At 44.3% G+C, this 15,940-nt stretch overlaps 2 protein-coding genes across 4 annotated transcripts; one reads left to right on the forward strand and one right to left on the reverse strand.

Annotated features, from left to right (window-relative positions):
* Positions 1–135: 135 nt before the first annotated feature.
* Positions 136–2,054, forward strand: emg1 (EMG1 N1-specific pseudouridine methyltransferase). Its single transcript, XM_061819840.1, has 5 exons — positions 136–295; positions 488–589; positions 1,010–1,151; positions 1,410–1,615; positions 1,693–2,054. The coding sequence occupies exons 1-5, from the start codon at positions 146–148 to the stop codon at positions 1,804–1,806; spliced, it is 714 nt and encodes a 237-aa protein (XP_061675824.1). The 5' UTR covers positions 136–145; the 3' UTR covers positions 1,807–2,054.
* A 141-nt stretch (positions 2,055–2,195) lies between these two features.
* kel (Kell metallo-endopeptidase (Kell blood group)) lies at positions 2,196–15,716 on the reverse strand. 3 transcript variants are annotated; one of them, XM_061819718.1, is made up of 17 exons: positions 15,641–15,716; positions 13,900–14,230; positions 13,601–13,825; positions 13,396–13,517; positions 11,356–11,520; positions 11,222–11,293; positions 10,960–11,148; positions 8,269–8,429; positions 7,934–8,198; positions 7,759–7,857; positions 7,615–7,692; positions 5,981–6,087; positions 5,824–5,913; positions 5,548–5,615; positions 5,168–5,322; positions 4,987–5,076; positions 2,196–3,448 (listed from the first exon to the last, which is right to left on the reverse strand). In XM_061819718.1, the coding sequence occupies exons 1-17, from the start codon at positions 15,692–15,694 to the stop codon at positions 3,302–3,304; spliced, it is 2,418 nt and encodes an 805-aa protein (XP_061675702.1). In that variant the 5' UTR covers positions 15,695–15,716; the 3' UTR covers positions 2,196–3,301. The 3 variants fall into 3 exon arrangements, with proteins under 3 accessions (XP_061675702.1, XP_061675701.1, XP_061675703.1); XM_061819717.1 differs by having other exon boundaries at positions 5,824–5,931; XM_061819719.1 differs by lacking the exon at positions 15,641–15,716 and having other exon boundaries at positions 5,824–5,931; positions 13,601–13,923; positions 14,011–14,129.
* Between the last annotated feature and the right edge of the window lie 224 nt (positions 15,717–15,940).

The raw sequence follows: 15,940 nt of genomic DNA on the forward strand, positions 1-15,940 counted from the left end.
ATGCCAATAGTTTACATCGTATCTAAGTCAATGAATCATTGAGTAATGTAAAAGGGAAATACTTATTTGGGACTGCACATTCCCGTCATGACGTACACATCGTGCGACCGTTGGACACTGGACAGCGGACGCAAATGAAGGCAAGATGGCTGCTGCCGACGGGAAGAAGCGTGGCCTTGAACATTTGGACGAATATGAACCAAAACCTGCCAAACATCTTCGCAGTCTGCACGATGTCATGTCGGAGAGGCGACTGGTTGTCATCCTGGAGGGAGCCTCGCTAGAGACCGTCAAGGTGAAACTAAGGCTAAGACGTATTCATCAAAGCTGCTTTAACTTAACTGATGGATAATTTTTTTTTTCCACAACTGCTAACATTAAATTTGCTTTATTTAACTATATGATCACGTTTATAAGCGCATGTGTTGTAGCATACTAAATTTGTGTTTCAGTAAGTTATTAAAATATTTGTCTTCCAATGTTGCAGGTTGGGAAAACCTTTGAGCTGTTGAACTGCGACCAACACAAAAACATCCTAATCAAAAGTGGAAAAAATCCAGGAAATTTTAGACCAGATATCACACATCAGGTAATCGTTTTTATTTTTGTCTACATTTGTTATTGTCCTCTGAATCTGTAAAGTCTGATATGCAGGCTTTGTCTAGTGAGGCGCATCATAATCACCACATACAAATACGATTCTTTAAAATGTGAAATTCAATCAAACAAAATAAAGTTTGTAGCTACTAGATATGCATGCAACCTTTTTCAATTTTACTATGTTACAGACTTATTATAAAGCTGATTTGAGTATATTTTTCTTAAAAACATTACTCTGATAATCGGAAACCCAATACAAACTGCTGTTGTTCGGCAACCCTGTTTTAAAGAAAATGGGTTCTTGGAACAATTATCTGCATAGTACAAATGTTAGGTTAATCTGCACGTCAGTGCAAACATGCGCACAAGCATTTTGTGATGACCTAAACCTGAGATTTTCCTCTACTAGTGCCTGCTCATGCTGATGGACAGTCCACTGAACAGAGCGGGCCTGCTGCAGGTTTACATCCACACTGAGAAGAACGCGCTAATAGAGATCAACCCGCAGACGCGCATCCCCAGAACCTTTACACGCTTCTGTGGCCTTATGGGTAAATGAAAGCTGAATTAACACTACTTTTATGATAACCACGATCAAATAACAGTTGTAGCTTTGGCTTTTGCGTGCCCCAACTCAGTTTTTCATGTTACGAGCCCCTGATTGCTTTACTTCATTATATATTTGTGTTTGACTGCTTGTCTTATTCAACAAATAGCTGAAAGTCCATCGGTGACTTTTTTTTCAATAGGTTTTGGTCCCACTGTATGAGTAAATGAAGTTCTTTTCAATTTTTTGTGTCCACTTTCAGTTCAGCTGCTGCACAAGCTAAGCGTACGGGCGTCCGACGGTCCTCAGAAGCTCCTGAAAATGATCAAAAACCCTGTGTCAGACCACCTGCCGCCCGGGTGCCCACGCATCTCCACCTCCTTCTCCGCCGGAGAGGCCGTGTGCCCCCGAACCGTGGTGCCAGAGGGGCCAGCGGCCGTGGTCATTGGAGCGTTTGCACATGGAGCGGTCAGTCGCAGTGACCTTTTTTTTTTCCATCTCAAGTCAGAATTTAGGCTTGTTTCACTCATCAGCATCTTTTCCAGGTGAACGTTGACTACACCGAGAAGACCGTGTCTATCAGTAACTACCCGCTCTCAGCCGCACTCACCTGTGCCAAGATGTGCTCGGCTTTTGAGGAAGTTTGGGGAGTCTTGTGATCAACAACTGACTGGGCAGAAACCCGTCTCCAAACATTTTGTATAGACTAATTGCACACACAGTGGAAGTGTTGCACCAAATTTCCCACTCATGGAGAGTACGTGGACCATCTTTTTGATGTATGATGGTCATGTTGTTACCCAGAGACATTTTTCTACGGTGATGGTATCTGCAGAGAAGACTTAACGTTTCCTGTTGAATCAATTTCATGAAATTTTTGAGAAATAATACATGTTTAAATATCTTTTTTTGGCTGACTTCCCAAGTCATTGCATCAAACCTTTATATATATATATATATATATATATATATATAAAGGGTAGCATAAAAGAGGTTTGCATCATTTACTCAAGTAACATTTTTGATAAACTGTACTTGTCAGAGTACATTAAATGCACCATACTTTTGGGTATTTAGGGATTGATATTTTTACTCCATTACAATGATCGACAAGCCCTTTCTTGCTTTTATCAAGTCTTGCGTGCGTGTCTATTTTTAGACTCGATCTAAGACTTCCACATAGGGCGCCCCTTGCACAGGATTGCTTATGTCATACGATGACAATTCACCAATCAGACGCCAAAAGGCAGTTACAACACACAAGTAGCCTTTGCAAGCCAATCAAATGACTCCTTCTGAGGCCAAAAAAAAATTTCCTCATGCCACTCCTTATTAATCAGTTTTTAAAAGCTGTTTGGGAAAATCCCAAGTACAAGGCAAATGACAATGTTTACACAATGGTAATCCCATGCAAGTATATCAAGAACAAATTTTTCATTGAATGGATCCCGACAGTTTATTTTTTTTAACAGAACACAAGTATACACCAAACAAGGCTTATATACAAACAAGAATAGTTATCTTACACATTGTGTAGGCTATCTACACATCACTTGCATGACTAACACGGGTGATATAATAATACCTTTACTGTTGAAAAAGTTGATGTATTATGGAAAGTAGACTTGTGTTGTTTGTATCCAAATAGTTGGGTCTCTGCAGTGAGTTGCCACCCATCAAATTTGGTCTTCTATAACAGTAGGGTGTGCGTGTAGATTTGAGTTAGAGTATTAGGGTTTGACAAGGTGTCCATCCACCACATTATAATGCATGAACTAATGCCTCCACGAGTTTAAACACTTGCGTTCTCCCTCAGGGTACTCACTTTTGGTTCCACACTGGGGTCCGCTTCCATTAGTAGCGCTGGCCATCAAGCGATGCGGACAAACGTCGGCTTGAATGTGCTCAATCGCCTGTCGAGATCCAGCCCCGCTAGTCATCATGGTAACGAAAGCCAGAACTGCTCAGCAGTTTGTGGGATGGGTTGAGGTCTGGCTCACTTACGGGCTATTTTGGGCAAGACAAGCTGTGAAGTTTGTAAAATGTAGTATCATTCTTGATCTTCAGACGATGACATGTTATTAAGACACCCAAGAACTGTCTTAATTTGTGTGTGTGTGGGGGGGGGGGGGCTGCAGTCTCCTTTAAACATGTTCAGCATCCATGCGGCAAACGCCGCTGAGTTGTTTTAGGGCATTGCAGGTTTGTGGGGCAAAGATGAGATTTGGCGCAGAGGGTTGTGATGAGAAAGGAGGGCTCCAAAGGCATCAAGTGATGATACTGGTCAGCGTCACAGGTCACCTGCAGGACGAGGACACGCCTGAGTTGATGATGAGACAGGTCTGGTCTGAGTTAGCCATTGTATATTAATTGAGAGTTTATTCGTCACGATGTTGAATTTGGGACTGTCGCAGTATTGAAAAACTTCAAAGGTCAAGTGTCATCCTGATAAACATTCTAAAATAGATATTGAAATGAATAATACATAGAACATTATTCACTTCAATGCCTGTACTAAAAAATAAATATGACCGGAGAGCGCGTCATCCATGCGCAAAGTTGGGGAAGTCTCATTCGACATCCAAGTGGTCTCCATATTGGCTGCTTCCTTCGTTCGTGATCTCACGCTGCGGCCCCTACTGTGGGAGACTGACATGGAAGCTCTTTCGAAGAAGAGAACATCTCATAATCGAGTGAAGTGTCTGGGAGAATATTACCCTATTGTTCCGAGCCATATTTAGATGATATGCGGATCACTGCAAAACCGCCTCCCTGTCCGATCCACTTCAGTGACAGAGATAAGCCACCGCGCGACCAGCCAGCCTGGCCGACAAGGCCGGCGGCTGGCTCTGCCTTGTCGACAAGGCCGGCGGCTGGCTCTGCCTTGTCGACAAGGCCGGCGGCTGGCTCTGCCTTGTCGACAAGGCCGGTGACGATTCACAAGGCCTGCAGAGGCCATCCTTCAGCGGCTGCTGCACGGAATTTTTCCGATGCACACATCGACACATTTAGCACCCCTGATTTACGGATTACGTGACCCCCAACTATTGCTTTTTTTTTTTTTGTAGCTGTATACAGGCCTACCTGTCATTCGGAACCCACAAAGTTCTCGTTCTTTGTACCCGTGCAATTCATTTTTCACAACGAACTGGATCTTTTGGAAATGTGTGAAGAGCAAATTCATCCTCCCGAGTGTTCGAGCAATATCCAGCAATACAACGAGCCGGCATTTTGGCTAACAGGAAGGAACAACGAGCTATCCTCCCGCGGGTAAAACTAACAGAAACAATTGAGTACGCTTGAGGGCGGTTCCGTCCTGTACGTCACTTCCTGCTTCTTCTCGAAAACAAATCCCGAGAGGATTTTCATGGCGGGAGTTACAAAAAGCCATATACGTCAAAATCATCTTTGTGGTGACAAAACGCATGGGTCCATACCGGTCGCTTTTTTTTTTCATTAATAACATACTAAAAATCATCCATTTCACGACACTTGACCTTAAAGACCCCCTATACTGGTACTGAAAGAAAAATTAAAACGTTATACAAAATCTTGCATCATTTTATTGTGCTGAATTTTAAATGCTATTGTATCAGCATCATGTTTATTTTCACTATATTCTCACAATATCTGGCAAGAATATTTTTTGTAATTGTATGTGAGTTGATGCAAGTTCATGTTGGGAAATAAAGAAGCGAATTTCAGAAGGACAATTCCCCAAAGATTAAGATTTCTCAATAAACAAAAGGGAAGAGACGATTACAATCACAAATAATTTTTTTCTGAAATTGAAGTCATCGCCCTATGAAGAGGTGAGATGTGTGGGAGAAGAGGAATACCTGAGAGAATGTCATTAAAAAAAGACGAGTGCCCGAGAATCCTGAGATGGATGTGTCTGACGGGTGCTTCTTCAGACTCTTCTGATACGCCTGTCAAAAAAAAAAAAAAAGACTTAGCTGTCTTGCGCTCGTGTAGCAAAAATGTAAAAATAATTAAAAAAAAAAACCGTCAATCTCTGACCTTCCGAGCGATCTGCAGTGCCGAATATTGCAGCCACACTTCTTGCTGCTGAGCTGCAGGTAGCAGAAGCCCCTCACTGTCCTTGTTGGTCACGGTGAGGTAGTGGGACCAGACGCACTGCCCCAAAGCACCCACCGTTGCACTCTTGGAGTGAACTTCCCCCCCAAATTAACAAAACAAAAAAAACAACAACAACAACAACAACCATCATGCAGTTAGAAAAACCTCTATGGAGTGTTTCCATTTGCCAGTCGTTATTTATCGCTTATTAAGCCCCAAATATATTGCTCCCGCCCACTTGAGATCAAAGCGGGCGATCAAATTTGCTTCCCCCCCTGAACTAAAATAAATTTGACATCCCTGATCTACAACTTTCTTACTGTCAGGTAGAAACAGGTGAAGGAGGTCTTTGGCCAGAAGGAAACCCATCACGCCGTAATTCATGGCTCTGTTTGATAAAGGAAGAAAAACGTCACTGGACAACATCCAAGCTGCCAGCCAAGACCTTGAGGTACTGTATGTATCCATCCACGTAAGAGGGCAGTGCAGACAGTACTCTTGTACTTATTCTGTATTTGAGTCTCTTCGATTATACATAGAAAGATAAAATGCAACAGAACATAATTATACATAAGCTAACTCCAATAATCCCTTACCTTGGGTATGTGGGATGGAAGAGAGGAGGGATAAACATTCCCATGGGAATGATCAGCTCATTGCCCAGAAGCGATATCGTAACGGATAGACTTTGAAGCAAAGAACAACTGCAAAGTTAAGTATGAGTAGCATCGTAATGAGAAATGAGAAACTTACATATCAGTGTCATCGCTGTTTGCATGCAAGAGTCTACTGTGCCTCTTTTGCAAGAAGGACAGCAGCTGCAGGTAGTTGGAGAAGAAGCTGTGGGTGCTGATGGACACCTGGAATTGGAGCAGGTCATTGATATCCTTCATTTCTCGACGATTCTGGACTTTGCCGAGACATTTTGGGGAACGACGCAAGCGGCAGATTTAGTTTCAGTTCTTGTCCGTTTGCTTTCAGCTTGTCCCGTTAGGGGTCGCCACAGCGTGTCAACTTTTTCCATCTAAGCCTATCTCGTGCATCCTCCTCTCCAACACCCACTTCCCTCATGCCTTCCCTCACAACATCCATCAATCTTTTCTTTGGTCCTCTTTTCATTCTTTTGCCTGGCAGCTCCATCCTCAGCACCCTTCTACCAATATACTCACTCTCTCGCCTCTGAACATGTCCAAACCATCGAAGTCTCCTCTCTCTAACCTTGTCTCCAAAACCTCCTACTTTGGGTGTCCCTGTAATGAGGTCATTTCTAATCCTATCCAACCTGCTCACTCTGAGCGAGAACCTCAACATCTTCATTTCTGCCACTTCCAGTGGCACCATCTCAAATCCGTACATCATAGCTGTCCTCACCACTGTTTTATAAACTTTGCCCTTTATCCGAGCAGAAACTCTTCTGTCACATAAGACACCAGACACCTTCCGCCAACTGTTGCAACCTGCTTGGACCCGTTTCTTCACTTCTTTGCCACACTCACCATTGCTCTGTATTGTTGACCCCAAGTATTTGAAGTCGTCCACCTTTGCTATCTCTTCTCCCTGGAGCTTCACTCTTCCTCCTCCGCCCCTCTCATTCACGCACCTATATTCTGTTTTACTATGGCTAATCTTCATTCCTCTCCTTTCCAGTGCAAGTCTCCATCTTTCTAATTGTTCCTCCCACTGTTCCCTGCTTTCACTGCATATGACAATATCATCTGCGAACATCATGGTCCAAGGGGATTCCAGTCTAACCTCATCTCTCAGCCTATCCATTACTACTGCAAAAAGGAAGGGGCTCAGCGCGGTTCCCTGATGCAGTCCCACCTCCACCTTGAATTCTTCTGACACACCTATGGCACACCACACCGCTGTTCTGCTGCCCTCATACATGTCCTGTACTATTCTAACATATTTCTACACCACGCCAGACCTGCCCATGCAGTACCACAATTCCTTTCTTGGTACTCTGTCATAGGCTTTCTCTTGGTCTACAAAAACACAATGTAGCTCTTAATGACCTTCTCTGTACTTTTCCACAAGCATCTTCAAGGCAAATAATGCATTTGTGGTACTCTTTCTAGGCATGAAACCTTACTTCTGTCCTGAGTCAAGCCTCCACTACTCTTTCCCATAACTTTATTGTGTGGTTTCACGTCCTCAACTGAAAATATGATCTATTTTGTACAGGTGCTCAGTCACATTAATGGTGGAAAATGTTTTGAAATAATTTAACTTGGTCTTTTTTTTCCCCCATGACTAAAACCCGTCATATGAACAGGGGTATGTTGACTTTTCAGTACACTGAAAGAAAGAAACTCTATAAATCCATGCAATAAGTAGGATTAACTCATTCCAGAATGAGCAGCCAATTTTGGAAATGTATTTACCTCTGAATAAAGCAGGTCAAGCTCCGCCTCAGTCGTGTTTTCTTTTGGTCTCACAATTCTTGGAGTTACGGACTGAACCTAAAGGCAGAAAAGAAGTAGTTTATATCCATTGTCATGTTAACAAACAAACATGTCCTAACTCACCTTATTCATAACAAACTGGAGAGTCTTCTTATCATTCCACTTGAGCTCGTGCAGGTGTGACTTGAAGGAAGACAGGATATTTTCGCTAAGCTCCTCTGCCTGTCCAACAACAAAGGCGTTCAGTAGCTATATCTCAGGTTAATGCGCTCGTGACGTCTTCGCGACATTTCCTCACCGCTCCGCTGGCGGCGTCTTCTCTAAACAGATGCGCCAGAACCCCATCGAACCCTCGCTCCGTTTCCAGCACGCAGCGTTTCCAGCGAGGGGCCGTCGCGAAGGGCTCACTCAAAGCGTTTGTTTTTGAGTGAAGACTGCGTTGCCTCGCTCTTGGGTCACCCAAAGCCACTGACAAATTAGCCGCCGTGTCCAAGAATCTTGAGTCCAGGGCGAGCAGGAGAGTGTGCAGCAAGTTGAGCACCATGAACGTGTGGAGGGGGCCGCTGGGCAGAATGGAGGTTAATCAATGGGAGGTGCGTGACGGACGGTGCATTGTGGTTCACTTCACAGTACCTGGTTCTCAGTTCGTGCCGGGTCATCCAGTGGCTGATGATGTGGGACATTTGCACGATATAAGGCAGGTTGTGCAGGAGGATGTGGTCATCTTCAAAGAGGGGCTGTGAATGGAACGCAGCCTGCAGGCAACCCAACCAGTCGATAGCCGGGGCTTCATGCTATGGGCGCATGAAAAAAATACGTGGGCTCAGATGAGTACAATAGCACAGAACCCAATCTGGATAGTTACACGATGGGGTCAAGTTCAGTTCCTAGGAATAGCACAGAAACATGATTCAAGCTTGTAAGTCGGAGCACCCCATGTTTTGTTACCAACAACGTAGTCATAAATGTGTAATTACAGTTAACTGGATGAAAAATACTTTTGTACTTGGGTTGTTTTAAGTAAAAAAACAAACCCCACCCCTCTCACGTAGGAATCCTCGTCAAGCCCAAAATTCTAAACGGTCATACAAGTGTAGTATAGTAGTTTTGAGGTTAAGTTGTTATAGGCGATTAATTAATTGATTAAGAACATAATGCCAGGACTGTAGCTGCAATCTTATAAATAAAAGTATAACTTACAATAGAAAAATTTAACCCTCTCTGGACGAAATGAAATTTTCCAGAGAGAAAAATCGAATAGTTTCAGAAAATGATCCTCTGGACTTAAAATTTTTGATTATATTAAACCTGTTGCAAATTTGCAACCCCTGCCTGGCAACGATCAGGAATTTTGGGGCCGATCACCAATCAGCGTGTTTAAAAAAACCCAAAAATAACTGATCCGATCACAAGATGGAGCAATGAGTCCATTTAAATGACAGGTTCATTCACCATAAACATTATACTTTTATACTTAATTGTTTGAAAAATATATACAGTATTTATAATACGTAATGTATCGTTCATCTGTTTATGCCAGTGAGCCATAGTGACAGACGATTAGATTATTAGATGGCAGTAAGTACATACAGCAATTAATGTAATGGATCTACTTTTTGTGACATTTTTGTTTGTTGGTTTGCTGTGACATTTTTTAATTGTTAAGTGCCTTGGCTCCAAAAAGGTTGGAATTCGCTGCTCTGATGTCATTTGATCAACAGAACTGCAGCATGTTCACAGTTTTTTCATTTTACAAATTGGCTGTGCCTAAAAATTCTGTCTGTAAAGATTATGAACAGAATCTGTGACAAAGGGCAGCGTTGGGGGAGTTCAACCTCCACTGGAAACGAGTCAGACACCAGTCGTACAGGGACGGAAGAGGAGCTTTTTAACCACCTTGGTGACCTCAACCCCCAGAGATAAGAGAGCCTGCCTCAGAGACACCAGACTCTGCTTCCTGTCTGTGGAATTGAAGAGGCTTCCCAAGATTCTCAGCACCGACTCGCAACATCCTGAGTTGACATCAGCAGTGACCCATCCTCACTATACTCAGTGTTAATGGTGGACTCTTTCCTCCTCCTGAGACACTGGATGTTGTACAAGAAATTCTCAAAGCTGTCCGGAAATCTTCCTCCATGGCCAAACTGAACTCCTCCAAAACTGGATTACGCTTGATCAACCGGTACCTATCAGCTGGCCCAGGAGTCCAACAGGCCAGAAATGCCCATAGGACTCCACCTTCACCTTGACGGCATCCCGCTGTTGGCTTCCACCAGTGACTTCAGGGATTTCCGCCATAACAGGCACCGACCACCTTAGGGTCGAGTTCCGGTTGACCCCCTCTGCAATAGAGGCGCGGAACATAGTCCACTCAGACTCCTCCCCACCTTCCTTGTAACACGAACAAAGTTTTTCCAGAGGTGGGTGGTGAAACATCTTCTGACGGGGGACTCTGCCTGATGTTCCCAGCAGACCCTCACAACATGTTTAGGCCTGCCAGGTCTGAGCGGCATTTTCCCCCACCATCGGAGCCAAATCCAAGTGATAGGTAAGATAGGTTGACAGCTCAGAGTGTCCAAGACATGCGTCCGCAAGTCAGATGCCACAACCACAAAGTCGATCATCGAACTGCAACCTAGGGTGTCCTGTTGCCAAGTGTACATGTGGACACTCGTATGCTTGAACATGGTGTTCGTTATTGACAATCCGCGATGAGCACAGAATTCCAGTAACAGAACATTACTCGGATTCTGATCGGGGGAGGGCAATAAGTATACCCACGCCTACTTGCCGCTTCTCACCATGGGCAACTGCAGAATGGAAGAGGTCCAACGCCTCGCCTGACTTCAGAGGGTGGCCCTGACCTACTTTGTCCACCGCTAAATTAACACCCTGAAAAATAGCTACTGGATCAATTGTTATTCTGATAACGCAGGTCAAGGCCAGTCTTGATCAAAAATCCTTTTCTGTGTGTGATGACTTTAGGAAGTGGTAGTTAGTTGACTTAAGCCCTTTGCTCCTCCTGGAGCATATACCATATGCCATGACAGGAAGTGAACATCGCAGAATATTCAAGACTCCAATAACAACACAAAACCGTTAACTCTGTAAGTTGGCAACTTGGAAAGCCCATAGCGTTGTAAATTAGAATAAAGTCACTTGTTGCTATCTTGTGGCATGTATAGGCAATTACATCCCTTTTTGGCTAGCTGTCAATTACTCACCAATTTTTGCTACCGACTGCATATCTAAAATGCGTGTTCCAAATCCATTGAAGTGAGGTAAAATACTAGCAGATGGAATGCCCGTGGTCAGGGCCTTTACCTGTAACTCCTTGATGGTAAAGCGCTGATAGAGCTGCCCTTTGGATCTGCGGTGACTCAGAGGTGCTGCGGCCACAGCGAGCTCTGAAGACAGTGAGATGAACGCGCCAACGTGGATCATGCCGCTGCCTGGCGAGGCCCCCAGCAGCTCCAGGTACCTCTCGCATAAAGCCAAGAAAGGAAGCAGCATCTATCCGAGGATGAGGAGCAACAGTGTGTAAGTATCACAGCACTGAGGCCTGCGAGGGAATCATTTAACCAACCTCCCTTGTAACTTGAGACTTCTCAGTCTCGTTGTTCCATTCAATAGGGATCAAGAAGTCAGGCTGATCGATCTGTCGACACAGCGATGGCGTGAACCCACGGTTCCCGTGGCAACGGAACTCGCAAGACAGACCTGTATGTATCGTTTGTTCCTCTTGGCAGCCGTGTCCGTAGGGTCTTCGCCGACGTAGACGTTGAAGAACGGGAAGGTGGCGTAGTCTCTCATCAGTGTGCTGAGGGTGGAGTTGAAGTCGGTCTGATTCCACTGGCCTGACACTGGCCAACCTCCAAGCTGCAGCTGCAGAGAAAGAACAAAGAGGAAGTGTTACCAGACTTTTAATGTGAATTGTGCCATTGTACTCTACACAGATGTGACCCGGATAGAAGTTGGTAATATCAAAAAAAAAAAAAAAATCTGCAATACACAGTGAAGAAAATAAGTATTAAGTATTAAAGGTCAACTGTCATGAAATGGATCATTTTTGGTATATTATTAATGGAAAAACTCACCGCCAATATGGTCCCATGTGTTTTTTTCCACCACAAAACAAGATTTTGATGTATACAGCTTTTTGTAACTCCCGCCATGAAAATCCTCTCGAGGGATTTGTTTTCGAGAAGAAACAGGAAGTGACGTACGGGACATAGGCGCCCCCTAGTGGACTCTTTTGTTTCCATTAGTTTTACCTCTGGGAAGGTAGCTCGTTGTTCCTTCATGTTAGCCAAAATGCCGGCTCATTGCATTGCTGGACATTGCTTGAACACTCGGGAGGATGGATTTAGCCTTCATCAGTTTGCAAGAGACGCGGTTCATTGGGAAAAATGGATTGCACGAGTGCAGAGGACGAGAGCTTCGTGGGTTCCAAATAACAGGTAGGTGTGTATAGAGCTACTAAAAATAATAATAGTTTGGGGCGGACCACGTAATCGGTCTCTCATAACGTAACAAAAGATCCACGTACGAAATGTACGAATGTGCGCATCGGACGGCATCGGGCTGCTGCTGCGCGGACGGCGGCGAATCTGAAGAACCCAGCCGAGAATGCCTCACTCAGCCGCGTGCAAACAGTAATGCACCCCGGCTCGACGGTGTTCATCAAGTAATGCGGCGGCTTTGAACATCCCCCTAAAAGCAGCACAGCTCGGCTCCGTTATATGCCCCCACGGCGCTGAAAATCAGCCACACCAGCTGAGGCGCCCCGTTCGGCGGTCACAGCATCAGGTTGCGCATCTGGCTTTGCGGAAGGGCGGGTCTGAAGAACCCAGCCTCACTCAGCCGCGTGCACGCATAAAGCGCCTGGCTCGACTGTGTTGCTCAGTACTGCGGCGTCTGTGAACACCTCCCTCGGCTCTCTCATAAGCCACACCAGCGGCTCATCCGCGATGGCTCATCTCCGCCGCGGAAGTGGATTGGAGGGGGGATCCGGTTTGGCCGTGATCGCATATCATCTGAATATGGCTCAAAACAATAGTGTAATATTGCCTCGGTAACTTCACTCGGTTGTGTGGTGTTCTCCTTTTCGAAAAGAGTTCCGTGTCAGAAAGGGGCGTGTTTGTCTCCCTTAGTTAGGGTCCACCGCGTGTTTTCATTGACGAATGTCTGGGTAACGTCACGGACGGAGGATGAAGCCAATATGGCGACCACTTGGATGTCGTAGAATGACACTTCTGCAACTTTGCGCATGGATGACGCGCCCTCCGCTCACATTTATTTTTTCGTATAGACGTTGAAGTGAATAATGTTATATGTACTTTTCATTACAATATCTATTTTAGAATGTTTATAGGGATGACACTTGGGCTTTAAGTAGTAGTATAAGACCCCTCCATGATTTCTAAGTGTGAGAACTTGCAATATAGCAAGGTGTTCAAATACATATTTTCTTCACTGTATCTGCGCATTGAACTAAAAAAAAAAAAATGATTCATAGAAAACCTGGAGAAATCCAGTGACTCCAATGTACTAGAACCCCCCAAAAATAAATGTTACTTACATTATATGGTGGAATGGTGACTAACTGGTTAATACACCTGCCTCAAAGTTCTGAGGACCCCTGTTCAAATCCCAGCCTTACCTGTGAGAAGTTTGTATGCTCTCTCCGTGCCTGTGTGTGTTCTCTCCGGGTACTCCGGTCTCCTCCCACACTCCCAAAAACATGTATCATTGACTCACTTTGTGGATGAGTGCGAGGAAAGGCTCCACTCCAGCCATATCCAAGGACTTAGTGTCCAAACAGGTGCGATAGAACACTTTGGCTTTCTGCACAGCTGAACTTGCAAGCCCGTCATTTGATTCTGAAAATTGCCACAACAGAGTGAAAAGGCTCCTGATTTTTGTTGTTGTTGTAAATCATCAAATGTGACTAAAAACTCTCTACCCAAAATCTTCCTGAGATACTGCAGGAGCTCAGTTTTTCTGTCCCTTGTCCTCTTTTCTTTTAAGTCTCTTCTGGATTTTTCTCTCTGGGGGCCCGTGACGTCAGGAGAAGGTCTGTTGGGTCTGCACGAGAACAGGAAGTAGTCACAGGGATGCGTGAAGGGGTCTGCAGACATGGAGAGATTCACTGAGGCCCTCTGGCAGGCTGGGGAGTCACACGGAATGACTACACGGAGTAGGAGAACAATTAGACCAGTGAACAACATCACCATTCAAATCTGTTTGTGTGTGCAGGCCCACCAAGGATTTCCTGGTTCCCGTTCCCTTGATGGGGAGAGTAATATATGTAGTAAACCATTCCAAGGAAAACGGCGCACAAACAGAAGACCAGAATGAAGAGAGAGAGCGTACAGCTGCGCTGTATCCATGTCGGTTTAGTTCGCTCATTAGGGTGCTGGATCTCGAGGTCTGACTCCTCTAGTCGCTGTGTTGGCCACCTCTGCAGCTCCACTTGTGTTTGTGGCTGGGCCTGTGCGGGGTCTTGAATGGGGAGATTCGGCTGAAACAGAGCTGGGGGATGAAGTCCCCTCTTGGGTTCCGGTTTTGATGATTGGCCCGCTGATAACTCAAGCTATAAGGTATATGAAAAAGGATAATCCTTTAACAATAGCAATGATGCTATTTAAACACATTCAGCATCCCTAAATGTCACCAAAACACTTCCTTTTTCTACGTAGTCTCAGGCATCATTTGAACAAAGTTGAGGCCATTAACGCTAATATTAATAAGTTTCTCAAAACAGGATATGTTTTTGACAAACCACACAGGGGAAAGCCTGCTCAACGGACAAAAATCACCAAATTCTCAGAGCAAGCGCTCGTACAAAGCCAGGGAACGTCTACCTAGAAGATACTGCACAGTGTGCTGCAGTTGCAAGCAATTTAGGAAGCTCATCATCTACAGTCCATAAAACCATCAAAAGTTTCAGCCCATGTGGGATCAGGAACACCTCAGAAAGCTACTTGTGGTTGTTGCTACATATACAAATGCAAGTTAAAAAGCTACTATGCAAAGTGGCAGCCCTACAAAAACAACCAGAAACACCACCAACTTCTCTGGGCCCAAGCTTGGATGACGAGTCTACATTTTTAATTGTTCTTGGGAAAACATGGGACGTCACACCCTCCGGCCCAAAGCGAAAAAGAACCATAGAGATTGTTATTAGCACAAAGTTCAAAAGCTAGCATCTGTGATGGTATGCCCACGGCATTGATAACTTGCGCATCTTTGGGGGCACCGTTAATACTGGCAGGTTTTGGAGCGACACATGCTGCCATCCAAGAAACAACTTTTCCATGGATATCTGCTAATTCCAGCAAGAAAATGCCAAGTCACAGTCTGTAGGTACAACAACATCTTGGGTTTGAAGTAAAAGAGTGCAAGTACTGGATTAGCCTGTCAGAAGTACAGTCTCCCATTTTGCCAATATGGGACAAATTATGGGGCGCATAATACAATAATGAAGACCCCGGACTGGTGAGCAACAGAAGTTGTACGTCATGCAAGAATGGGAAAGAATTCCACCTCCGAAGCTTGAGTAATTTTTCATTGAGTGCTGTTAAAGGTACAGTTGATGAACAACAGTGGTAAACATGCCTATCCTAGGTTTTTTGAAAAAAGTACAGTATCAAATTCCTTTCCCCCAAAAAGGTTCATCAGTTTAAATGTCTTATTGGATTCAATTGAAAAATGTTTGAAAATCATCACTTTACATTTGACACAATGTGACAACTTCATTGGAATTGGAGTTTGTTCACAAGAGTCAAAATAATATTCGAATCCACTTCAGTCAAAAGGTGTTTACCAAAGGAAGGAAGTGGTTTGTCAAGCACTGCATCCCCTGTCAAGGTTGTTTCTTGTAGCTATGGTTAGAGAAGACCAATACAAGAGCCAAAAATGACTACAGTACAAAGTGTTGTACTGTGTTGTGACACTGACCCAAGCTCCAAATAGCGAATATACACAATATTTTTGTTCCTACCTCAAGAGTTTCACTCATTCTTAACATGTGAACGTCTTTGGTGGTGTAGTCCATCTTTCACATCTGATCTTACGTGTTTCTGTTTTAGTTCCCCCACCTCCTCCGTCATACAGCTGTCATCTCAGCTTTTTTTTTTTTTTTTATCTGCTATCACTCAGGTCTTTCTCTTGCCAAACTGATAAAAAAAAATGAAAAGAAAAAAAACAACTCTCCTCACCGCCACAGATAGTATATTCAGTTAGTGGCTTGTATATAGTTGATCAGTGATCAGGACACCAACAAGGTTCCACATTGCAACAA

Source organism: Syngnathoides biaculeatus, chromosome 5 (genome assembly GCF_019802595.1).
Source record: "Syngnathoides biaculeatus isolate LvHL_M chromosome 5, ASM1980259v1, whole genome shotgun sequence".
NCBI lineage: Eukaryota > Metazoa > Chordata > Actinopteri > Syngnathiformes > Syngnathidae > Syngnathoides > Syngnathoides biaculeatus.

Excerpts from the sequence above, each read along its gene's own strand:
- emg1 (XM_061819840.1), top strand. The coding sequence starts at position 146 with ATGGCTGCTGCCGACGGGAAGAAGCGTGGCCTTGAACATTTGGACGAA. Across the intron at positions 590-1,009 it reads GACCAGATATCACACATCAG|TGCCTGCTCATGCTGATGGA; the intron begins GTAATCGTTTTT and ends TTCCTCTACTAG. Across the intron at positions 1,152-1,409 it reads ACGCTTCTGTGGCCTTATGG|TTCAGCTGCTGCACAAGCTA; the intron begins GTAAATGAAAGC and ends GTCCACTTTCAG.
- kel (XM_061819717.1), bottom strand. The coding sequence starts at position 15,694 with ATGGACTACACCACCAAAGACGTTCACATGTTAAGAATGAGTGAAACT. Across the intron at positions 8,430-10,959 it reads TTACCATCAAGGAGTTACAG|CATGAAGCCCCGGCTATCGA; the intron begins GTAAAGGCCCTG and ends ATGCGCCCATAG. Across the intron at positions 6,088-7,614 it reads TTGACCTGCTTTATTCAGAG|GTGTCCATCAGCACCCACAG; the intron begins GTAAATACATTT and ends CTCCAATTCCAG.